At 35.0% G+C, this 25753-nt stretch overlaps 1 protein-coding gene and 1 long non-coding RNA gene across 2 annotated transcripts; both read right to left on the bottom strand.

Moving 5' to 3' along the window:
• Window positions 1-876: 876 nt before the first annotated feature.
• Window positions 877-3695, bottom strand: LOC120276353. The gene is made up of 3 exons (XR_005541216.1): window positions 3324-3695; window positions 3183-3216; window positions 877-1345 (listed from the first exon to the last, which is right to left on the bottom strand). It is a non-coding gene; the product is annotated as an uncharacterized LOC120276353 (long non-coding RNA).
• Window positions 3696-16032: 12337 nt separating this feature from the next.
• Window positions 16033-19431, bottom strand: LOC120276545 (probable calcium-binding protein CML48). Its single transcript, XM_039283311.1, has 5 exons — window positions 18899-19431; window positions 18765-18811; window positions 16863-17038; window positions 16730-16748; window positions 16033-16304 (listed from the first exon to the last, which is right to left on the bottom strand). The coding sequence occupies exons 1-5, from the start codon at window positions 19344-19346 to the stop codon at window positions 16200-16202; spliced, it is 795 nt and encodes a 264-aa protein (XP_039139245.1). The 5' UTR covers window positions 19347-19431; the 3' UTR covers window positions 16033-16199.
• Window positions 19432-25753: the final 6322 nt, after the last annotated feature.

Raw genomic sequence — 25753 nt, 5'->3', positions numbered from 1 at the left:
AGGAATAGTAAATTTTTTGGTATGTGAGATTCGATCAACTACAACAGATAAAAAAGAACGAAAGGAGTATTATATTATGACATTTCGTGTGTATTATAGAACTTACAATTGTATATAATTATATAAACCTCTGAAACAAATTAAAAAGATAAAAGATGACAATCATTAAAAAAATAAATAATAATAAAATAATAATGCACAAATTTATGTGAAAAATTTAATAACTGTCAAAAATTGCATGGAAAGAAGGTGGAGAAAATTATGATGGTTCTGTTTGTTAGAGTTATTTCATCTTGATAAGACTCTAAAATATATTCAAATAAATTTTAAATTAATTGTAAATCTGATTAATTTGAATTCATTATGGATTTGTGACTTGATTCTGACTAGATACTGTTTCTTTTTAGGTATTGTTTGATTATCTACAGTTTTTGAATAAATTACCCCCGTTACAATATTATATACCTAAAAAATTTCTCATAATCTGCTTATGAAAAACTATGTATTATTAATGGTTAAATATTATGTCTCACGATAGGCTTGCATCATATGTATCACCATTTTGGTTTTTAAAGTCGGAAAAAAGCAAATATATAAAACACATCTATTGTACGTGTGGGCAATTCCATATTTCATTCCATCAAAATAAATAAAATTAATTTACTTTATCTTCTCTTTTAAGTAAACGGTTTCTATTTAAATATTTGCACAAATATTATCTGTTTTTAATAAATGAGATTTTTTTTTTTCTGTAATTTATTATTTTTTATATAATGAATTTTTTTTTTACATAGGGGATAAACTACAATTTAATTCCATGCAATTTTATTAAAAGTAACAATTATACAACATAAATAAAGTACAAAGAAACGGCCATTAAAAATGGGGCTAACAAAGTATTCTCACAAAAACAAAAAACATACTCAACATAGAGAAAGGGTCTCTAAGTGAGCTTAGAAGAGCAAAAACAAAGCAAACTAGCCGGTGTGAATTTGATCATCATAGCTACTCGGCTCACTCTTCTAGGATCAATGAAAGTCAGATTTCTATTAACTGTGTTTATAGACTCCTTTAGCTTCTATAGCTTAAGATGTGGGGTTGCAGATACCCAAAAGAAAAATAGATAAGTCGCTTTATTAATCACAGAAAGAGGTCAGTAAAAAATAAACATCAAAGATATGCTTATGTTTTTTTCTAACCAAACACTCAAGAGGATAGCCGGTGTGAATTTGATCATCATAGCTACTCCGCTCACTCTTCTAGGATTAATGAAAGCTAGATTTCTCTTGACCGTGTTGATAGACTCCTCTAGCTTCTATCGCTTAAGATGTGGGGTTGCAGATACCTAAAAGGAAAACATATAAGCCACTTTATTAATCACAGAAAGAGAAAAGCAAAAAATAAACATCAAAGATATGCTTATGTTTTTTTCTAGCTAAACACTCAAGAGGATAGCTTTGGACAGTGTTTCTTAGGTATCTCTTTGTGGTCCTTTGACATGTGCCATCTATGACTCTCACATATTCGAGAGGGATTTTGGATGGCAAAGTGGACCTATGCTCCGAAAAAAATGATCCCAGATTTGTCCCACAAAAAGATAGTAATGAAACAAATGATTTGTGGTTTTTAAGTCTGTATAACACATCTCATAGGTTGTTGTAGAAAGTTTATTACATCTTTTAGCAAGGTTCTCCAAAGTGAGAATTGTGTTATTCTAGGCTAAGTATATGAAGGCCTTTACTTGCCTCGGGTAAAAACTTTTCGAGATGGCTTAGCTGGGGTGACAACTAATGCCTTCATTAGGCAGGAAGATGTACAAGGATTTAACAATGAAGCATTCACTTGAGATATGTCTCGAGTGTTTTATATCCTTAGAATCATTACCCAATTTTAAAAGGTAGTCATCGATGAAGGGGTTAGCTTCGCTCAAAGTATGCAAAAAGTCTAGTGTGATATCCTTCACTATCCCGAATGGATTATGAGATGCAGAAAAAAAATTTCATGGTACAGATAATTAGGATCTTGTCCTCCCATCCAACGGTCTAACCAAAAACACATGGAGGATCCATTGTGGATGGTTTGGCATACACACATCGTGAAAGCTGGAAGGCAACTAAGGAGGCCTCCTTAAAAAAAGGATCCTTTACACAATTGCCTTTGGAATAATTTCCAGGATTGATGGTGTTAAAAATAGTTGAATTGAAAAACTATAAAGCCGTACCAACTTTCCTCAGATAAGATTTTCCATCACCACTTACCTGGCATGGCGGAGTTGAAGCCCGCAAGACTAAGAATTCCCCATCCACAGGATCCCTTACATCTTGTTTTATCAATATTAGGACTACACTATAAGAAATCACAGCAAGGTCTATCTATAACTTTGGATACCCAAGATGGAAGTTTGTAGATGGGCATCTAGTAGGAAGATATAGAGGTAAGCACTGAGTTGATAAAGGTAAGTCTGCCTCGTTACGATTATCCCATAATCATTTAGGCTCACCTTACTATTATCTCATCAACATTAGCATTTTCAATATCCTAATTATCTTCAACATCAACATTTCCATCACCTTACTCTCTAATTTACACAATCATCCTAGTTCCTCCAATCACACCTCCACTCCATCAACAACATCACTTTTACCATCATTTCTCACAATCATGTGATTATTGCTGACATTAAATACTCAAAGCATTATATCAAACACCTTGCATGCATCAACCAAATCCCCACACATGAATTCTAACATAACTCATGAATATGACTAATTTACATACACCACTCTTCAAGCATTTTCCGCAACCCAAATCAACCATTCACCCTTTTTAGTACATAAGATCTATATACTTCTCTTTGCATGGTATCATAATGAATCTCCTTACCAAAGATCTATAATGTTCATAAACCAAAACCAACATCAAGTATCAAGTATCAAGTTTAATATGCAAAACAAAATGAGTTTTGGCAAATAGAATAATGATGAGCCAAAGTATATAAAGAAAACATTGAATATAAAAAAAAACATCAAATTGATTTATGGAAATCTCTCAATTACAGATACTAAGATACTCCAATAAAACAAAAACAAGATTCCAACATAATCATATCAAATCAACAAATCAAACAAATACAATATACAAGAGTTAAAAGAGATCAACAAGGATTCTGTTAACCCACTCACCTTGCTTCTTCTCCTTTTCCAAACTTCTCTAAATCTAGTAGAAACAAGAGAAAAAATATTAAGACCACAAAACCTAAGTTTTTCTAGGGCTAAGATCAAGTAGATAACTTAAATTCAAGGAAAATGAAAGGATTTGCTTACCTTTAGCCATTAAAGGGAAGAAAATGAACAGATAAGAAGCTAGGGTTTGCAGTCCAAGGATGAAGGAGGAATTGAAAGAGAGAAGGTTGAACTTAGGTTGCTATGGTACCACATAGGAACTACAATGTTGGGCTGCAATTGCAACAGTATTGGGCTAAGGACAAGTAATGACATTCTACCTCCCTTATGAAAATTTCATCCTTGAAATTTCCTTAGACTCTAATTTGTTGCATCTAAAGTTTCACAACTATGAAGAATGGTTATACAGAAAAATGAATTCCTACTTAGGTTACTACATTGAACTATACTACAAGCTAGATCCACTAGAGATGAACAAAACACATAAATCAAAATATCAAACCCAAAAACTAAAACCAAAGTTCTAATACCAATCTAATTGTCATGCCCCAAACCACGGTCGAGCATGCGACAATCGACACAGTACTTTGAAGTGGGTAACCCAAGTCCTCATAATCCTGAAGCACTGCAAAGCTTGGTATCCTGTTCTCAAAATAATCTCCAAAACAATGAAAAAGGAATACTAAGGAAGATGATAATATGAAAAACATAAAAATATTTTACAACTTAATATTGTACAATAATACAAAAAATAATTTTCAAGAAAATTACACTAAACAACAACCATAGTGGATCCATCCTAGTATTGGCTGAATATCATTGGTCTTCAGCACAACAACCTTAGAATCCAACACTTGGAAAGATAGAAGAAGAAAGGCTGAGTAACTCGGTTACTCAGTGAGTGGCATGAAAATAAGTGGAGAAATCATAAATGCTTTCAAGCTGGAAGAAAATTGATTAAACATTTTCAAATTATGAGCATAAACCATAATATGCATGTATGAAACACTATAGATAAACATTTAAGCATTATATGATGTATATGTGAATATATATAAACATAGGTTTCCAGTGCAAAGCTTTATAAATGAATCTCGATATCCTCATAGAAAAATATAAGCTTGGTGAAATGATTCCAAATTGAAACATGACATTAATCCCTAGCAAGAGATACAAAGCTCACAATTGTATACAAATATAGAAAATAGAGTTCAAGGCTTGTGTAGAAAATTTAATCTTTAGGCTAGCCAACAAAACCATTCCCGAACTTAGCCGTGGCCTCGATCAAGTTAGGAACCGGCAAGGTTATTTCTTTTTAGTGTAACAAAATTACTGCCCTCCTTAGAGTTGGCCTCTGTGATCCCTGTGTGGTGCCCACAGTGTCTCATAATTTAGTGTGGGACCTCCCACTACCCTCTCAAGCTCTTTATGAGCCTCTTGAAGGGGAAATAATCAGCCGGTCACCCATGATGCCTTTTATAGGCCAGACAGTGACCACCATTGCTATGGTTGGGTCGTAACTTGCATTCGCTAGGGTACATAAATCAAAATATCAACGATATTGCATAGCATGAGAAGTACATTTATTCATTAGAATGGATACTTTCACAATCTCGAGTATGTCCAAGGACATGTATATAATTCTTTCAACAATCTTAATAAAGCTTTCAGGCTAATCCGTGAATCAAACCAAATAGTGCAATACTTTAAAAAGCCTTTTCGAAGTGTATCTCGATGACAGAAAAACAAAATGAAAGACTTTCAAAGCATAAAACCATCAACATCCTATATAGGCCACAAATAGTAGTTCAAAAGCTTAAACAAGATAACCATGTCATAAATCATTTATTATAGAAATCAACTAGGCAATACCAAAATAGTTTCGAGGAACAGGATAGGCACGTTATGCAAAACATCTCAAAACCCAAATTTGAACCTACAAGTTAGGGTTTTTTTTTTAAATTTATTTATTTATTGTTTTTGTTTCTTTTTCTTACAAAGCTCATCTCTCTATTTTGGGTTCTCATAGAGCTTCTTCTTCAAAGGTTGTTCCTTTTGAGCATGACTCTTTACACTCGGACTTTGCACATGATGATGATGACTACACACCCCTCCTCGACGTCAACCCTCTTGTGGAAAGCCCTCAAGTAGAAGCCGTCCCTTTTGCTTAACCCACTCCAGAAGATTCAACTCCAAAGGTTACTTTTGCCGATGATATCCCTCCTTCGAAAAGTTCCCCCAAACATGGGGAAAATTTTGCCACAAGAACTATATCCGTGAACCCATCTCTTCCCCGATTTAGTGGTAGAAATCATATCTTACAAGTTTTTTTGGGTAAAAAAGCTTATTCACAAGATGAAGTCATCACAACCTCATGAACATAAATTCTTAAGAGAAGAAACCATCAAACTTCATAAAACTATGATATTTCTTGGGATTGATATTTCGTCCACAAGAGATAAGGTATATGAAGTGCTTGAAAACGCAAAGCTTGCCCAAGATATTGAAAAACTCCCAACATGGTAGAGAAGAAGGAATTGATAAACGGTGCAGTGAGCATTAAAGAAACAAGATCAACCATCATGGTAATGACCCAAAGTATTGACAAGGCTAAAATGAGGCTCGCACAAACATAAAAGAAACTACAATAGTTGGAAGCCCAAAGAGAAAAGTTAAAAGCTCAAGAAGAAGAAGACAAATACCTCATCGACTCAAGTCTGGATTTATTAAAGTCCTCTTCAATAGGAGAAGTAGATAAATCCTTGGCTATTGTCTTATAAAAGCTCCTTTTTTTTGTCACTAGCTATTTTATATCTTTGTTAGCTCAATCTAATAAAATGGAAATAAATTCCATGTCTTTGTAATTTTCTTTTTAGCAATAAATCTTTCTCACTTTCTTTATGAATATCTCAAGCTTCAAATATAATCTCCACCATCCTTTTTGGAAATGAGAACCTTGTAGCATTTATAAACATTTTCACCCAGATCTTGTATGATTTAATAAGCTCATCATCAACTTGATAACACAGTGGACGGACAAGAAACTAGACAGATATTGTTACTGAACTTAAAAATGTTATGATGAGCAAATGGGCTCAAAATTCAATCTCCACATTTCATATTGGAGACAAGGACCTTAGAAGTGACTATAAACATTTGCACCAAGATTGAGCATGAGTTGGTAAGGTGATTCTTGACTTGATGACGAAATAGCTGGATAGGAATCTAGATAGATTTTGCCTCTGAATTGCAGAATTTGTTATGATAGGCATATGAATTTGGAATTCAATCTTTACCATGCAAATGGAAAATTAGAACAACCTGACCATGTAGAAAAAATTTCAGAAAGATCAAAGCTCTTTTGACCATTTGATCTTCAGCTGGAAGTTAAGTATGTTGTGATGACAATCATTAATGAATTTTGATATATGATTTGTAATTTTATCCCAAAAATTTAGTGGACTTGAGGCTCGATCATAACTGTTCACTTTAAACATTATCTAGTTTACAATCTTCACAAAAAATTTCAGACCGATCCGAAGCTGTGGCATGGTCCGATTGACACCTTGATTAACACTGAGTATAGAGAGATGAAATTCTAAATCATGGCTTAAAGTCCTACTTTCTTCTATAAATCAAATAGACTTCAAATTGAATTCCAACCATTCAAATGTAAGACAAAACAGGTATTTATGCTCTGGGATAATTTTCAATACAATCAAAGATAATTTGATACCTGATGAACACCTTGACTGAAGCAATACCGACAAAGAAAATTTCAGCTTTCATGACATCAACACCCATTAGTTCTTTTGTGTGTGTGTGTGTGTGTGTGTAGAAACACATATTTATTTATTTTCTTTGAAAAGAGAAATAGGATAATGGAACTCATGTTTTGACTTAAGAAGCATACTCAATGCTTGACCAAATTGCTCAAACTTGAGCATTAGACAGTAGACCAACACGAGTCATTTTTTTTAATACATTTATTCACATCATGGACTACATGTACATCACGAATAATATTTTTTCATGCATTGATAGGTGGCAAAGGTCTTTATTCATCGGTGTTGATTAACTGACAAACTCCTCCTTTATAGACGATTTCAATTATATACGGACCTTCCCAGTTTGCTTAAACTTGCAGCATGTGTTGTTGGTGATGGTCGGTCTTCTTAATACCCAAACCATGTCTCATTATTTAAATGTTTGGGTGTAAGCCTCTTCATTGTAAGCTTGCACCATCCATAATATTTAAACTTGAGACTTCTTCCATTTGTCCTCAATGATTGAGCTGACCAAGTTCAAAGTGAAAGATACTTGACATGTTTTTATTTAAATGTTTGGATGAAATCCTTTTCATTGTAAGTATGCACAATCCATAATACTTAAACATGAGACTTTTTCCACTTGTCCTCAATGACTGAGTTGACAAGTTTTAAAGTAAAAGATTTTTGACATGGTTTTAACTTCCATATTTGATGCTTCGTTTTACTTGCTTGGCTTGATCTTAATAATGAAGTCGATAAAATTTGAAGTGAAGAATATTTAAGCATAAAATCCCTCCTCTCATCCTTAACGATGGCTTTGACAAGCTTGAAAGTGATATATGACTTTAGGAGCCTTTTCACTTGATTGACTCAATCTCAATGGTGAAGTTAATGAATCTTGATATATGACATATTTAAGCTTGAAACTTCTTCTACTTGTTCTTAGTGATAGAATTGACAAGCCTAAAAGTGAGAAATACTTCGCAATTTTTTAGAAGGCTCTTCACTCAATGATAGAATTAATGAATTTTGAAATAAAATGTATTCAAGCCTGGCATTCCTTCAAATTATCCTTAGCAATTGAATTGATAAGCTTTGAAGTGAAATATGATTTTTTTTAAGAAATATTTTCACTTGCTTGACTCAATCTCAAGGATGAAGTTAATGAGTCATGTAGTGAAACATTAGACTTGTATCTTCTTGTGCTTCTTCTCAGCGATGGAGTTGAGTAGCTTAGAAGTAGAGAATTCTCGACATTGTTTTAGAAGCCTTTTCGTTCAATTGGTTCAGTCGCAATAACTAAATCAATGATCTTTGAGGTGAGGCTTAGAATTTCTTGTACTCAATCTCAGTGATGGAGTTGACAATCTTCAAAGTAAATCATACTTAACAGTCTTAGCTTTCATATTTGAAGCATTTACACTTTAGAGAACCATCACATTGATGAGTCTTGAAATGCATAATCTTTGGTATAACTTTTTTTATATATATCTAACCTTCTTCACACTCAGAAATCTTAGTCCTAGAAATGGATCTAATGAGCTTTTTGAATGTAAACTTTTTAACATGATCTTTTAAGCACTTTGTGATCTCAATATCATGAATAATGAAGGGGCTCAAGTGCAAGAGTGGATTGGATTTCATGTTTGATGTGTCTTAATCAAAGAGTCAAGTTCTTCATGGTAAATTATTTGAAATTCACACTTTGTAAAAGCTTGATCTTGACTTAATGTGAAATTGACTTTTTGTCTATGCTTGTCATGCCTTTTTTTCTTTTCTCTCTTTTTTTTGGGTCTAGTAAAAGGACATTCTGGCTCAAGTGGGTGTTTGACCTTTTCAGTTATTACTCGTACAATATGTATTTTAAGGTCACACATTTCTTCATCCATTTTCCTTTTCCATTAAAACTTTGGCGAGAGTTGTGGCCATGATACCTTGTGCCCCCTTTAGCCTCTTATGAGCTTGCCTCTTTGGTGTAACAACCAACGTACTAGGTGTTTATGATTAAGATATGCAATTTACATATGTCTTGTCTGGCTAGTGATGAGTGCACTTTGTATAATGTTTTCATGCTCTAAATTTATCATTTTACATGTTCTCAAGTTTACTCTTATGCATGAGCAGTGCTATTATGGGTATTTTTTGTTATATGTGCAGGAATAAGGGGGCTCGATGCAATTTGGAGTGAAATTGGGAAGAAAATACTTAAAAAGGGTTCAAGTACTCAAGCTGGACACGCTCATGTCATGCCACTGAATATCTCAGCCTGATGTCGATCCTGCAAGAAATCCTTGTAGAAGGGTGTTCTCAAGCTTGACAAGGTCAGGACACGATCGTGTTTATGCCACTGAAAAACACAGGCCAAAGGCAATTTTATTTAAGAATAGGTGACACGCGCTGGGTGCTCTTGACACACTCGTATCAAACTATTGCATGGTCAAGACACGACCGTGTCTCTTCTACTGAATCTTCCAGGCAGGGGCATGCCATTTCACTCATTTCTTCTCCGATATGACACGGTCTGGACACGCTCGTGCGCAGACCGTGTCGAGCCTGAATCTACCCTTTTTAACTCCAGTTTTTAGGGTTTCGTATCATCTTTTGTTCTGGGATCTTCTTCTCTACCGGGAAGACATTGATGAGAGCAAAGATCAAGCCTATCCACACCTTCGAAGGCATCAAGGAGGGAGCTGGAGGCACAAGGGAAGTTGTGCTAGCACACGGAGCTCGACATTGGAGGCAAATCTCAAAGAGAAGGGAGTCATGTCTTCTTTCTTCAGATCTAGTGTTATCTCCTCCATGTTGTACCCACCCATGAGGGGCTAGCCGGCCACGGTGCCCCGGTGTGAGAACTTTGTCACTTTGTATGCTATAAACACTTGTATTTCTCTTGATTTACGGAGTTATTTTTGTTCTTGTGTTAAATCTTGTATTGCAAAACTCGATGTGCATAATTTGAGTAGTTGCTTAAGTAAAACTTGATGGTGGATTGTCACAGATATTGTTGCCCTAGGCAATGGCATAACTTGGTGAGCTTGAACCCATAGTTATCTTTGCAAAACTCGACATAATTGAGAGCCTTAGTTGCAATATTTCTTGTGAGTACACACTGGAACTTAAGAATGTACCTGGTAAGTCTTGAGAGCGAGTGAGCATTACTAAGTTCTTAGGAAACATCCCGGAGCATTGTTCTCTTGTTGTTGACACTCAACCCAGTTGCCTATTATCTTCATCCGTTCCCTTTTTCTTCTACTTCTTTACTTTTCCTTTTCTTTGAAGTAATCCTCTCATCAATTCATTATTTACTAGAGATTAGTGTTGGGCAAGTACTTTTTGTCCAGTCCCTGAGGTTCGACAACCCTACCCCTTACAAGGTACCACTATATTCCTTGTGTGCGACCCGTGCACTTGCGGAGAACACATAAGTTAAGAAGGTTTAGCTCATGATAGTCAAGTTCTTAGGAATGCCATAACGAAGCCTAATGGGTTGAGAGTTCCAAATGGTAAATAAGATGTGCCTCTAAATTATTTTTTGTATATCTAATATTACTAACACAACAGTCCATAAAACAAAAAATATATATATTTTTACATCTCTTAGGTTTCTACTACTTAGTGGACGCTGGATATGCAAATTGCCCTGATTTTCTGGCTCTTTTTCAAGGGTAACGTTATCACTTAAGTGCCTGGGCCGATGGACATCGACCACGTACACCTCAAGAATTTTTCAATATAAAACATGCAAGTATGAGAAATTTGATCGAGAGAGCATTCGGTTTTCTAAAAAATCAGTGGAAAATTTTATCCAGCCCAAGTTTCTACAGCATAATCACTCAACGACATATCATCAACGTGTGTTGCCTGCTACATAATTTTACTAGGAGGGAGATGGTAGAAGACCCCGTCAAAGATGAAATTGATAATCTAAACCTGGATGAACAAGAAGAAGATGATATGGAAAATATCACAGCTGTTGAACCAACTGATGAGTGAACACAATTTAGACTTGACATGGCTATCGATATGTATAATAGTTGCGTTTAGGTTGACATCTACTATTTCATATTGACATAATGCGCATGTGTTCTTCTATGTATTTTTATTTCCCTCTAGTTATTGTTTTTTATGAGATTGTACCCATTGTGGATTTTGGCAACATGTGTCATGAAATATATTTGGTTGGTACTTCATAATTATGTCATTTGCGTTTTGTGTGACAGTTGAATATGTTTTACTTACTCAATATGTTTTCTTCTATCATAGGTTGTTTTTTTTTTCCTAATATGGATTCTCAATCACAATCACAATCAAGGGGTAGGGGACAAAATAAGTATTTTTGGACTGTAGACGAGGATAGAGTGCTTATTGACTCAATAGTTGAGTTATCTACAAATCCTTATTGGAGGGTAGAAAATGGGTTAAAAAATGGGTACCAAATTCAATAAGAAAGAATTGTGAAGGAGAAGATTCCCCTAACAACACTAAAGGCCGTCCCCAATATTGAGTCTTGAGTAAAATTATTTAGGAACAAAACCACTGTAATTGCCGACATACTAGGAATAAGTGGTTTTGTTTGGAATCATGAATGGTGCACTATTGAATGTCATAAAAGTGCATATGACGAGTATCTTAAGGTATGCGAAAATTTTTATTTGGTAAATTTATATTGTTATTTTTATGTGTTGTTTGTATTACTAATTATACTTTTCATTACAACATAGGCTCACAAAGAAGCTGCAGGTCTTTATGGAAAATCTTTTTCATTTTTCAATGACTTTGTCTAAGTATTTGCAAAAGATAGAGGACAAGGCACTGCAGGAGGAGATATTGGTGATGATGCAGAGCATCATCAACATGATAACATAAATTTGAATGATGACAGGGTTTTCTTTGAAATGATCACCGATGATTTTTTTTATGTCAACAGAAGAACCCAATCCTACTCAGTCACCTATGGTATCTGATGCTGGTACCTTAAAAACGCATTGTAAGAGGAAAGTGCCAACAACGGACCAATCATTTGATAAACTAAATGTCAGTTTGAATAACTTTGTAGAAATGGGTGGTCCAGGATTTCAAGTGATAGCTGATTTTGCAACTCACGAAGAAGCTTGTGAAGCAGCTCACAAAGCTCATGAAGTAGCCCGTGAAGAGGCCCAGAAAGTTGCTCTTGCAGAGCGTGACAAAAAGATAAGATTGCTAAGTGAAATTATATTTGAAATTGATGGGTTGACAAATGATGAGGCAATGTTCATCCTGCAAGAATTGCCTAATAATGAAACACAAATGAAAATCTTTTTCAACTTACCGGACAACAAGATACTGTGCTTTTGTCGCATATTTCTAACATCATTGTTTTCCCCCACCTGGTATCAATATTTGTATTAAGTTTTTCTCACAATGTTTGTTTCATAAGTTGATCAAGATTGATTTATTGATTGAATGTTGTTTGGCCAAGTTATTAGAGGAAACTCACTACAATCAATAGTTTGGAATATTGTTTCGCCAGGCTATTGAATGTTACCAATCTGCTGATTTTACATTTTAGCTTCAATTGTTGTTTGGTCATAGAATGATTGTTCTACTTGTTTGATTTACTTGATTGCAGAGCACCTAAAAATTTGAAGAAGTGATCGAGGACACAAGCACAAGATTTGACCTGATTTAGCATCTCCATGCAAATTAAATTTTTTTTAATAATGTTGACTATGTATCCGATTTGCTTCTTTAGTTTGTTTCTTTATGCTAAGAAAATTGTTTCAAGACACTACTTTTAATCTTACGTTGAACTTGTTTCTGTCTTGTTGACATGTTCACATGATTGTTTCTTTATGCCAAGAAAATTACTTTGCCTATGTTCACATGGTTGTTTTATCTTTTGTTGTATGTTTGTTTGTTTAAGTTCCGTTCCCTTGTTTGTTCTTGTTCCATGGTTGGAACATTTTTTGCATTTTGTTAAAAACAATGGATTGGAAGATATATATATATATATATAAGTGTTTTATACAAGAAAGTTTTTATACATGATATACAGGAAAATTCTTATTTTAAGTTTTTATTGCAAGATGTGCATGAAAAAAAAAGCGAGAAACACAATGCGCGCGCACACATACACACACATATATATATATTATATTTAGAAAAATGTTGAGGACATTGTAAAAAAAATAATAATGATAATATATTACAAATAAAATAATATTGTCAAAAAACAATAATAATAATAATAAATTAAATTAATTATAAAATAATAAAAATAAAAATAAAATGATAACATTGTAAAAAAACAACAATAAAAAATAATAAAGATTAATTGTAAAATTAATTATAAAATATAAAAAAATTTAAATTATTACAATAATGATAATATATTACAAATAACATAATATTATTAACTAATATATTTATTTGTTTAATATTCACTTAATAAGGGCATAAAAGATATTTTTTATACATATATATTTACTTTTTTTCCATTCATCAATAAATTATTTAATCCCACATCAACTAGCTTAAGAGAAAGAGCATAGCAACGGCCTATCAAAGCAATCATAGCTAACTTTTTGGTTATTTCTTTTACATTTTTCACTATATTTATAAATTTATTGAAAATCTTATAAAGCCGGTCCATGAACTGGTGGGTTTTGACCCTGCCCGTTGACTTGGCAATGTGCTCCAAGTTGGGTCTGGGTCTCTCTAGGATAACTCGTGACTCGCCGAGCCAACTTGGCTTGCACACCGACACTTTTAGCCAAGCAAGTTACGGATCAATCAAGACCGATCCGGACTCACCAGGTTGGGCCCAGCATGCCCAATTAACCAACTCATACCCTTCTCTAGGGGTGTATAAAGCTTTTAGAGGTGGGAAGTTCTATATCTTATCACACGTAAAAGAAATAAAATTAATTTGCTTTATCTTCGATTTTAAGTAAACTTTTCCATTTAAATATTTGTATAAATATTTTCCATTATTAATAAATCATTTTTTTATTGTAATTTATAATTTTATATATAATGAATTTGTTTAGATGGATAAACCATTTTGTTATTAAAAACAATAAAAAAGTACAATAAGAGAAATTACATAAAAGAGCCCATTAGAGGTAGGATAAAACTTGTCGCAGGTGTTAGTGAAAGAAAAGGCTCTTAGGTTGTGAAACCAACCAAATGCAAGACGTTTAAGTCATTCTAGAATTCCTGTTCATCACGAATCAACACCCGTGGATACACAATCAACCAACTATGAAGATGGTTTATTAAAAGCATTCAGGAAGGTGGAATTACCCAATTTCAATGGTAATAATTCAATTGAGTGGTTGGCTATGGTTGGAAAATTTCTTTGAAATTCAAAAATACCAAACCAAAATTGAAAGTATCACTACCTTTTATATGTATAGAGTATTCTGTATTGTATTGGTTTAAGAACTTGAGGAAGACTGCCGAATCTAAATTGGGAAGCCTTAAAAATTGAATTGCTTAAGAGATTTTCAAATAGCTTTGTCGCAAAATACTTATGAACAAGTTGGGTTAAGGATTCTATGTAACATTTTCAGATGTTATTGGCACAATTACTAGAAGTTCTAAAAGAACAGGCTTTGAGTTGTTTTGTGAATGACTTAGTGGTGTAATTAAGAGAAAAGTGAAAACTCATGACCCACATAATTTGCTAAGAGCGATCAACCTTACCTATTTGTTCCCAAAGAAATTTCAAAGGTTTTTTTCTTTCCATATGCAACACGGTTTAATTCTTTTATATGGATGATAACAGATTGTTAAAAAATAGGTGGCTAATGACGTGATTCTACAGGGACAAGCCAGATTACTATTCCTGGCTATAATTTAATGAGTTTAGGTTTTGACCGAGTCCAACATCAACATTTTTATAATTTCACAATAGAGGTGTTGACTATTGTACCATCAACTACTAATTCTCCTACAATAAATTAATAATCCACTAAATTCAAAAATAGCGGCAGTAAAGAGGTACTCTATTAAGAGCAAATTCAGAGAAAGAAAGAAATAAAGAAAGGACACTGTTTTCAATGTGACCAACAATTTAGTCCAATGGATTAGCGTTCAAACAGAAAACTTATGGTATTGGTCTTGGGTGAAGATAATGAGGATGTATTTTGAAGTGACTGAATTAATTGAGGCTAATGAAGACCTTGAACCACACAACCCAGAGTCATTGAAGGGACACTATTAAGGAGGCAGTACCTGTTTTACAACCTGAAGTGACAAGGATGCTTCTTCTGCACCAGGAGATATTAAAAGACTAAACAGGCCAAGGTAATTAAAGGTATATATGTTAATAAAATACAGGCTAAAAGGCTTAACAGATAATATTAGATAATTATGTAGTTAACATGTATTTGGCAAATTATGTATTATGTACTAGACAATTATGTATCAGACACTTATAATTTATAGTGTGATCGGTTATTATATGAGAATTTTAAAATTTATGAGAGAATATTATTTATGTTATTGGTGGTCATGCAAAATAAGGAGAGGAAAACCCTGTGAAATTGATGTGTTCTTAAAATCTCGCCCATACACAAGATTATTCAAGTATTATCAAAACAATTTTGTGAGTTCATTTTTTGATATTAGGAAAAAAAAAAAATAGAGATGTCAAGCTTTTAATTAATCAATCTCAAAAAGTAGTCATCCACTAAAATCAAGCTTTTTATCAAATTGAACTTGAACCGCTCATTTATAGTATAGTGAAGAATCCAAAAGATTTATTTTGATCTCATAGGTTTCATGCACAGCCACAACATGCCAAAACTTATGCATCTACAACCATTTATCATAGATTTTATTGTCATATAACAAATCCATAAAAAGGCTTGGTCTAATATACATGGTCTACGTCAGAATTTTCAGTAATATACAGGAACATATTTAAAGATCTTGTACTTAACAGGTCAGAATCCCTTTTGCTATAAGCCTATAACTCAGCTTAAATAAACATTAGTTGAAAAACAGGTGACAAATCAGTTAACAGAAATCACTTGAATAAGCACAACTAAAGGCTATATACACAAAAAAACCATGTAAGAATAATAAAGCACAACTAAAGCAAGTCACCAAAACTAATAATTATTGTTATCACATAACTAAAAGGCTATACAGAAAGAGTAGAAATAGTGTACAATACTTGATGTATAAAGAATATATACACAATGCAACTTAATTCAGGGGCAGCAAATAGTTGTTTTATACCAACCAAACCAAACGTAAGTTAGGCCACAAGGAATGGAATTATCATTTTCATGAACTCTTCATAACTGAGGGTTGCCGAACCAGTATATCGAGGGTCTTTCTCCTTGAACTTTTCTGTTAAACCCTACAAAAGAGTAAAAATAATAGGACTAAATTGCTATCATAGATTATTATTCATCAAATTAGCATGATAGAATTATCACAATGCATTAGTATAAAATAGCAATTAGTAACTTGTAATGGCAAATGTTTTCTTTCTTTTTCGGCGAGTTGAGAAGTTGATAGCAAATACTAATCTAACACCTCTCATTGGATTGCATTCAAGCTGTTTAACTATACTAATTTTTTTTTTAAAAAAAAAAAAACTATTCAGCATTTCATGGAAATGAAAACAATTAAGATTGTAAGAACAGAAATCATACAACTTTTAGAAGAACAACTTATATAGACATCAAGACACCTAGACAAACCTAGTACCATTTATTTACCAAAAAAAAAAAAGGCAACCAAGGTACAAAGCATTTCAGCGTGAAAAATTCAGTTACTTACCTTCACAACCATCCCACATCTGCAAATAGAACAAATGAAATATATCAGGGAATCAGTTACTAAAAATATATATAATGGAAATCAAAAGTTGACAGATTACATTTAAAAAAAACATACTAAATAAATCACTTACTCGACAAAGCTGTCAAAGCTAAGAGCACCTTTTCCAGTTTTTCCATCATTGTATTTAGATACCAACACTTGAAGTACAGAAGGTGGAACTGCATATCCAATACTTAACAGGGCATCTCTTAATTCACTTGAGTCAATCTTTCCACTTCTATCTCTATCAAATCTTTCAAAGATAGCCTGCAAAAATATATAAGTAGGTGTTCAAAGTCACCCATTTAGAAAAAGGATAAGCTTCAATAGAAGTAAAGAACTGAAAATATATATGCCAAGATTTTTATTTTGCAAAGTAAAAACAAGTTAATGGAGATCTTGATTCTGGCACATAGAAACTCTTTTGAGTGAACAAATGCAAAAGATACTGTCTAGTGGAGAAAATGGAAGGCACTACCTAAGAACCTATAATGAAAAAGATTATGCAACCAAACTTAGCTCAAAACCGAAAAAGAAAGAAGATTGCCGATCCTACCAATCCCACAGGAATGAAATTAATGATAATAACATGGAATTTGATAACATTTTTTAATATAAAGAATTGATCATAAAGAATTTATATGAATAATGCATCATTAAAAAATCACAATGTTTAAAAAAAATGAAATTGAAAATCCACCGAAACAATTTGCAATGCAAAGTTAAGAACTTAAGACTGAGCTAACTACATACAATTATGCAAATGTACTTAATTATTAGTCAAAAATCTTTAATGTAAAAGAATCTGGATTGAGTGAGATTGAATTGCAAAGCATAATTTGTATGATGGTTCTTTAATTAATGTAAAACCACATTCATCTATCCTTTGACTACAGAGAGAAAACCAACCACAGATCATTTAGATTGGCAGCAGCTAAAAGAACAACATAAGAGTAACTTCTTTAATAAAATAGAACAAAAGAGGACAAGGCAAAAACAAAACAATAAGTTCATAAATATATTTAACTTAAAGAGTAACATCTTAGATTTCGAAAGAAACAAAAGACGAATGATCTTTGAAGTCCAAGACACAATATTAAACACAGAAAAGAGCATAATCCTGTTGCATATCAAATAATCAAGTATTGACTCATTGAGAGATGAACTAGATAGCACATGTAAAGCAAACCTATACAAGTGCCAGAAACTAGACAGTGAGTTAACGTAACTTTTTTAGTGAAAGACACCAACAGATTCTTGGGCTGGGAACAACATAAATGAAACAAAACTTGATAGATATTTCAAAAATCCATCCTGACATTTATCTGTGAAGCTCCTGATTATGTTTCAGATAACAAGATCATAACAATTAACAATATTGCTGAATAATGGGCATCAATAGCACACACATAATTTAATGGATAAGGAAACATAACTGATGAAAATATCTCCCAGTATGTTGCACCAAACCGTTTGATACACCCCACGTGGCAATAAACATAAATATCAATCATTCACCTTAAAGTCCATGGCAAGGTGGCAAACATCTAACGTTGTGTGCAACAAACCAGGTCTACACAATAATTTTCCAGAACATGCCTCAATTAAGTCATACCAAGAACAAACACATAAAAAAGAAAAATGTGTTCATGGGTCATAAATAATGTGGTTAGAGATTACAGATTACATATAGATTTTGTCAACTGCTTGGCAACAAACAAGCAACGCTATTTTGAATTTAAATGTGAAAGCATCAAACCCTAAACCATGTTTCTTATTGCTAAAAAGAAGGCATGAACATACAAAGATAGGTAATTTATATTTTAATAAACTGACAATGAAACAACAAGAAATGGTAAAAGTCGACACAGACAAATTTGAACTAATTCCTTCCCGAATTTCTAGCTCAAGGATGATAAAGATAAATAAAATTTTCTTCTTTATGAACATCCAATTAATCACAAAATAAAAAATGAAAAATAAAAAGACTTACCCTCCACTCGCCAAGACAACTCCATAGAGATGCAAACTCAGCAGGACCTGCAAAATAAATCAATACCCAAAAATTCATTAAAAGAAAGGACAACCTTAAGAACAGCAGCAAATAAAAAAAGAACAAAATTATACCGATCTTCGAAGGGCTCTTGGGGTTTTTGAAGAGGAACATGAGCAGCCGAACGGTGCGGCTACTGAACTTCTGGTATCCAGCGGAAAGCGCAGCCTGAAGCTCCGCTTCGTCAATGGATCCGCTCCCATCCTGATCGACGGCTTGGAAGCTGCGAATTATCTCAGGGTGCGTGCCCGGAGGAAAGTACCCAAAACCACCGCTACCACCGCCGCCATGGAAAGACGGCGATGGAGCGTAGCCATACGGTGCAGGCGGAGGCGGATGCTGATGGGAGAACGGGGGAGGCGGAGGCTGATAGGGGAACGCTGTGGGGGAAGGATGCATTGGCGGTTGCGCTAGTGCTGAGGGAGGAGGAGGAGGCGGCGCAGAAGCGGCGGAGCTTCCCGGCGGTAGCGGTGGAGCAGAGGGGTTGTAGCTGTGGGATGGATAGCCATCGTAAGAAGACATTGGAGAAGAAGGTTAGGATTAGGGTTTCGGAACGGAGGAATTGGGCAAATTAAGGCTGGGAGTGTTGGCCAGATGAGTGTTGCGTGCTGAGCATGTGCATTGATGTGGATTATTTTTCTTTATAAATTTATTTGTTAAATTATTTATAAAAAGAAAATAATAATAATAATAATAATAAGGGAAATTACTGTTCACCCATCGTAATTTTCAAAACTTCCCAAAAACCCCCCTCCTACTTTTACACACCCCGGACAACCCTTCCGTTAGTGTTTAACTTTCTTTTTACCCCCTACCGTTCACTTCAAATGGGTCTATGTTGTGAAATCCTATTTTTGGCTTTGAAAATGGTGGGAAAGGAAAGCGCCAAATCACATCATGTTCAACCTTTTCAAGGGCTTTCTGCTTGGTTTCTGATAGACAATGTCTAGGAGTTGCATTACATCTTGTTGTTCTCCTGACTGAGCTCACCTACCATACTCATTTCAAATTCTTGATGCATGTGTAACACAAATTGATCAACTTGACCCTGTGATGTGGAGCCAAAAACATTATCATCAACGTATATTTGGGCAACCATAATGTCAGACCCGATCTTCTTAATAAACAAGGTCTTATCTACGCCTCCTCTTTGATAACCCTTTTCAAGCAGGTATTTTGTGAGACGTTCATACCAGGCCCTGGGAGCTTGCTTTAGCCCATAAAGAGCTTTTTGTAATTTGAACACATGATCAGGATGTTGATAGTCTTCAAACCCTTTTGGTTGCTCAACATATACTTCTTCATTCAGAAAATCATTTAGGAAGGCACTTTTGACATCCATCTGATAGAGTGTGAATCCCATGCTGCATGCAATGGCTAACATTAGTCTGATGGATTCGAGACGAGCTACTGGGGCAAAGGTTTCATCAAAGTCTATCCCTTCCACTTGGGTGTAACCTTGAGCAACAAGTCTTGCTTTGTTTCTGGTAACATTCCCTTTGTCATCGGTTTTATTCTTAAAGATCCACTTTGTCCCAATGACATTCACATCTTCTGGCTGTGGAACAAGAGTCCAGACATTATTTCGGTCAAATTGATTCAGTTCTTCTTGCATAGCTATAATCCAGTGCTCATCTTTCAGGGCTTCAGTCACATTCCTTGGCTCTACAAGTGAGGTATAACACATGTATCCTGCCAGCTCCCGATAGTCTATTTTCTTACTGTTCCTAGTGCGTCTTCCTTCATTGATGCTACCAATCACATCCTGTATTAGATGATTCTTCTTTACTGTAGATGATGGTTCCCAATCATTGTCTTCTTCACTGTCTTCATTGGATTCTGTGGTAGTGTCTTCTTGAGTTACAACATCTGCTGGTTCCATTTGTCTGGCGGTTTCAAGATCAACTTTAGGTGATGCAGCTGGTGTTGGAACAGGTGTTGTAACATGCTGCTGAATATCATCCTCATTAGAAGTGATGGCCTGATGGTTATCTGGTTCTGCCTGGCTGTTTTGAGATTTATAGCTAGATGTTTTTTCACAAATATCATCAATAACAACATTGTAGGTTTCCATTATTTTCTCAGTTCATGAATTGAACACACGATAGGCACGACTATTTGTGGAATAACCCAAAAAGATTCCTTCATCACTCTTTTCATCAAACTTTCCCAGTTGTTCTTTGTCATTCTGAATGTAGCATTTGCTTCCAAACACATGGAAATATCTGAGATTAGTTTTTTTGCCTTTCCACACTTCATACGGTGTCTACTCAGAACCTGGACGAAGATAAACTCTATTCAGAATTTAACTGGCTGTATTTACTGCTTCTGCCCAGAATTTTGTTGGAAGTTTCTTATCATTCAACATAGCTCTTGCCATCTCTTGGAGAGTTTGATTCTTACGTTCGACTACTCTATTTTGTTGAGGTATTTTTGGTGCTGAAAATTCATGATGTATCCCATGGTTTTCACAGAATTCTGCAAAATGACTATTTTCAAATTCCTTTCCATGATCACCTCTGATTCTTATAATTCTGCCAATCTGATAGTCCTTTTCGTTTTGAAATTGAAGACACAGCTTCTTGAACGCTGCAAAAGCTTCTGATTTATCTTTTAAAAACTCAACCCAGGTAAATCGGGAGTAGTCATCAACACAAACAAATATATATCTGCTTCCTGACATACTTTCTTCTTGTGTAGGACCAACCAAGTCCATGTGCAGTAGTTCCAGGCTTCTTGTGGTAACAACATCCTATAGAACTTTGTGAGATGCTCGTCCTTGTTTGTTCTTCTGACAAGTGCCACAAACTTTGTTCTCTATTGTTTTTAACTTGGGTATCCCTCTCACAGCTCCAAGTTCGATAATTTTTATTAGATTCTTGTAGTTAACATGCCCAAGCTTCTGATGCCAGACTTCTGTCATGTTGCAAGTGGTGTTGTAACATTGATATGGCTTTTGAAGTAGATAGCAGTTGTCTGAAGACCTTGCTCCTGATAGGATACACTTGTCGAAAGTATCATATACACTCACTTGTCTTTAGTGAATTTCACAATCATATTCTGATCACATAGCTGACTGATACTCATCAGATTTACTTTCAAACCATCTATATGTAGCACATTCTTCAGATCTGGTAGGCCGGGTAACATCAGTGTCCCTTTACCTACGACTTAACTCTTCTGCCCATCCCCAAACGTAACCTCCCCAACTGTGCACCGTTTGTAATTCTTATGTAGACGTTTGTTGCCTGTCATGTGTCTTGAGCAGCCACTATCAAAATACCAGTCTGTGTTCTCCGAAAATAATATTGAGAGCCTTCCCGTTTGCATTAGCCTTGCTCATATCTTCCAAGCTCCACTTGTTTTTTTCTTCTTGATCTCACACTTTTCATCATCAAGCTCGACCAGAGGAGACCATCCTTCTTCAACAGCTGTCCATGCGCTTTCATCAAGGGATTTGATGAACGCCCTCATCAGTGCTTTCCAATATGGGTAGATGGAACCGTTGAGTAAAGGTGGTCAAGTCACTGATGCTCCTTCTCTTGCTGCCATCTTCGGAACTTCTTGCTTGGATCTCGCCGCCTTGACACCAAAGCACACACTGACGACCAACGCTCTGATACCACTTGATGGTTCCGGTGGTGGTGTGATGTGTTAAGTTCACTCAAAAACTCACTCAAAGATCAAACACTCATACACAATCAAAACAAGATAGAGGAGACAAGCAAATTGGTAACCCAATTCGGCACAACCTTGCCTACATCTAGGGGGTCAGGCCCGGAGAAACAATCCACTAAAAGAGGTATAGGAACAAGGAGTATAACACTCACTCACTCTCTCAATATAAAGAATATCCTCTCAAGATTGCCCGACGGCCACACTCTCAACTCTCACCGAAGGGTCTCTCACTGTTTGGCTCATCCTAAATCTTCAAGCAGGATCTCTTATATAGACGCACCAACGTCCACAAAGTTACCACTTTTAGAATTTTCCGCGGCTTCCTAACTTGGACACCTTCCAAAGTTAGATGTTGCAACACTTAGTTGCAACATGGCCCACCTTACTGAATATGATTGAGTTCTAGCCAGGTGCACCCGAATCTACGGCCTTCAACCTCTCGGTTTCTTCAGTCCGCCTCGTAGCAGTTGACTCGACCTGAGCTCCTCCTGCCTGCAGCTGCTTCCTTCCTCATGTCACTTCAGAAGGTCTCCCTCTCCCGAGGGACGTGCCCACCAAGGCACACATGACCATCTCACCAAAGATAGCCACCGAAGATCTCTCGATCTTTTTTTCAAACTTGGCCCAAGTTTGGTCTTCCAAATGATCTTCTTTTGGTACATAAATATTATTACTAAACTTGATCTCATCTTCATCCAAGTTTAGCCTTCAATATCTTCAAGCATGATCTCTAATCATCCATGCTTGGATGTCCAAATCTCTAATCATATGTTATGCAATCTTCAATCAATCTCCTCATATGACTAGTCTCCAAGAATAGTTGCGCCCATAGATAGCTCTTGGATCTTCCTTGAAATTGAGTTGCTAAATATGGTATTGATAATCTCCTTGGCATGTCTTTACCTTATTTAGTTTGTGTCTTTAAATAGCTTCACACCAAACTAAACCTTGTGTCTTCTAAAGCTTCATACCAAGTTTAACTTGTGTCTTCTAATATAATCTTCATGATCTTGAACTCTTTCCAATAATAGAATATTCCTCTCTCTTCAAATAGATCTTTCTAAAAAGGAGCTCTATCAAAGATATGAATAATCATCCCGGATCTTACCAAGGATAGATAATCATACCTAAAATAAAACTTACCTTTCTTGAAGAGATCCTATAGTTTTGATGCACTTACCAAAAATAGTTTATCATCACATGATTGTATTGAGAGGAATATCTACTAAATAAAGTCTTCAACCTTGATCTTCATAAAATCTCCACCTTGATCTTCATCACAAGTCATGACAACATCCTTTGCCACATCATCATCCTAGTCACTTTTTCCTTTGACGAGTCATCTCTAGCCACGTCATCATTCTCTTGCCATATCACACATTGGCTTGTCATATAATGCCAATCCACGTCATCAGACTTAACAGTATAAATTACTCAATTCACAATTGCACTATCAAAGTAACCAATAAGAAATTAAAATCATTATCTTTTTAAATATTAAATATTTTTTGGGAAAAAAATTAAATAATAAATAACAGTTAGCTTAATTTCCTTGGTATATTTAGGTTGCATAAAATAATTAAAATGACAAGAAAATAGCAAAGGACAACAGTTTCCTTTGTTTATGAAATAGATTTATTAAGTGGAGATTTTATTTTTGCGTTTCATACCTTTGTAGTGGCTAGACTATTTCCTTGTGTGTGTGTAGGGTTTTACTTAAGTTACTTAAGTTACGTTTGCATGGGCATCCTTTATTTTTAGGCATCACTCCATGTACTACCTATATAACTGAGTTTTGATCACATAGTAGGTTGAAATTGTTATAAAATGAGTGAGAAGATGAAAATTTTGAAACTATGAAGCCCAAGACGTTTGTTGCCATTGTTCTCAATAGTTTATTTACCTAAAACTCCAGGAAATAACAAATTCTTCTAACCGGCTGGTTAAAAATCTAAATAGCAAAGAATAATGGAAAATGTGTCTATTTCTAAAAGCTAGCTGTCACAAACACACAAATAGCAAATCCAGATGTTTAAGTGTCAAAATCATAAAGTTAGAATTATGGATAGCAATTACAATAGAAATTGATTAATAATTCTAAATAACAAGTGTTAGTGCAGCTGCACTATAATTGCCATGATTTGACACCTATTCAAGGTGACATGGAAACCTGTGTGACGTGGCATAATTGATGACATGACAAAACATGGTGATATGGCAAGGAGTCTTGACTTGGAGGCAAATATCTTAGGAGATCTTGGAGAAGCTATTTTGGGTAATGTGTTACAATTTGAAGACAAAATCATATCAAGACCATATTTAGGTGATTTTATTGAAGACTAAATATGGATAGAGCTTAATTGAAGAAATACCTATCAATGGTATGATTGAAGGCTATTGAATGTATGATTTGAAAAAACCTTAATGAGTATGATGGAAGACTATTAAGGGTAAGATTTGAAGACATGCCTATTGTTGGCATGATTGAGACGATTTATTGAAATTTTTCTTGGGAAGATTTGAAGACCAAACTTAGATGAATTGAAGATCAAGTTTGAAAAGTTTCATGAAGACGCACAAGGACGTGTGCCCCTTGTGAGGGGATTGTGTGGCGAGGAATTGATGAGGAAAGCTAGTTACCGGTAGTCGGGATCGGGAGATCGGGCTGCATTGACTCGGACTAAGCATAACCAGGAGGTTGATGGGTCTTGAGGTCGTTTGCAACATAACCAGAACTCAGTCAAGTCAGCAGTCAGGGTCATGTTGTAATTCATGTTACAACGGAGTTGCGACAGCTAATTCCGGAAGGTTTTTAAATTAGTAGCCGCAGAGATTTTAAAAGATGTATGTGCTATATTTGGGACGTTGAGGCGTCTATATAAGCTACCTTGCTTTGAGATTGGGTGTATCTCTTGTGGAGGAGAGTATGTGAGCACTAGACAATCTAGAGAGGGTAGTGATCTTTATTGTTGGGAGAGTGAGTAACAAGTGTCTGTACTTATCTATTTTTACCTCTTTTAGTGGATTGTTTATCTCCGGGCTTGGCCCCCAAACATAGGTGAGTGGACGGCAAACTGGGTTACCAATCTTGTGTCTCCTTCTTGTTTGGTTTGTGTGAGCTTTCTATGATTGTTTGAGTGTCCTCCAAACCACAAACCACATCGGCGACACTAACAAGGGTAAATTCAAATTAAAGACAATGTTGACAGCATTAGAATGTATAATTGTAAATCTCCAATGGGTAGTAAAAT

The sequence above is a fragment of the Dioscorea cayenensis genome, chromosome 14 (assembly GCF_009730915.1).
Source record: "Dioscorea cayenensis subsp. rotundata cultivar TDr96_F1 chromosome 14, TDr96_F1_v2_PseudoChromosome.rev07_lg8_w22 25.fasta, whole genome shotgun sequence".
Taxonomy (NCBI): Eukaryota; Viridiplantae; Streptophyta; class Magnoliopsida; order Dioscoreales; family Dioscoreaceae; genus Dioscorea; species Dioscorea cayenensis.
The sequence above is the reverse complement of the archived record's forward strand: the minus strand, read 5'-3'. Positions and strand labels throughout refer to the sequence as shown.

Coding starts and splice junctions, on each gene's coding strand:
- LOC120276545 (XM_039283311.1), bottom strand. CDS start 19,346: ATGTCTTCTTACGATGGCTATCCATCCCACAGCTACAACCCCTCTGCT. Junction 18,812..18,898: donor CAAGAGCCCTTCGAAGATCG/GTATAATTTTGT, acceptor TTTATTTTGCAG/GTCCTGCTGAGTTTGCATCT. Junction 17,039..18,764: donor GTTGTCTTGGCGAGTGGAGG/GTAAGTCTTTTT, acceptor ATATTTTTGCAG/GCTATCTTTGAAAGATTTGA.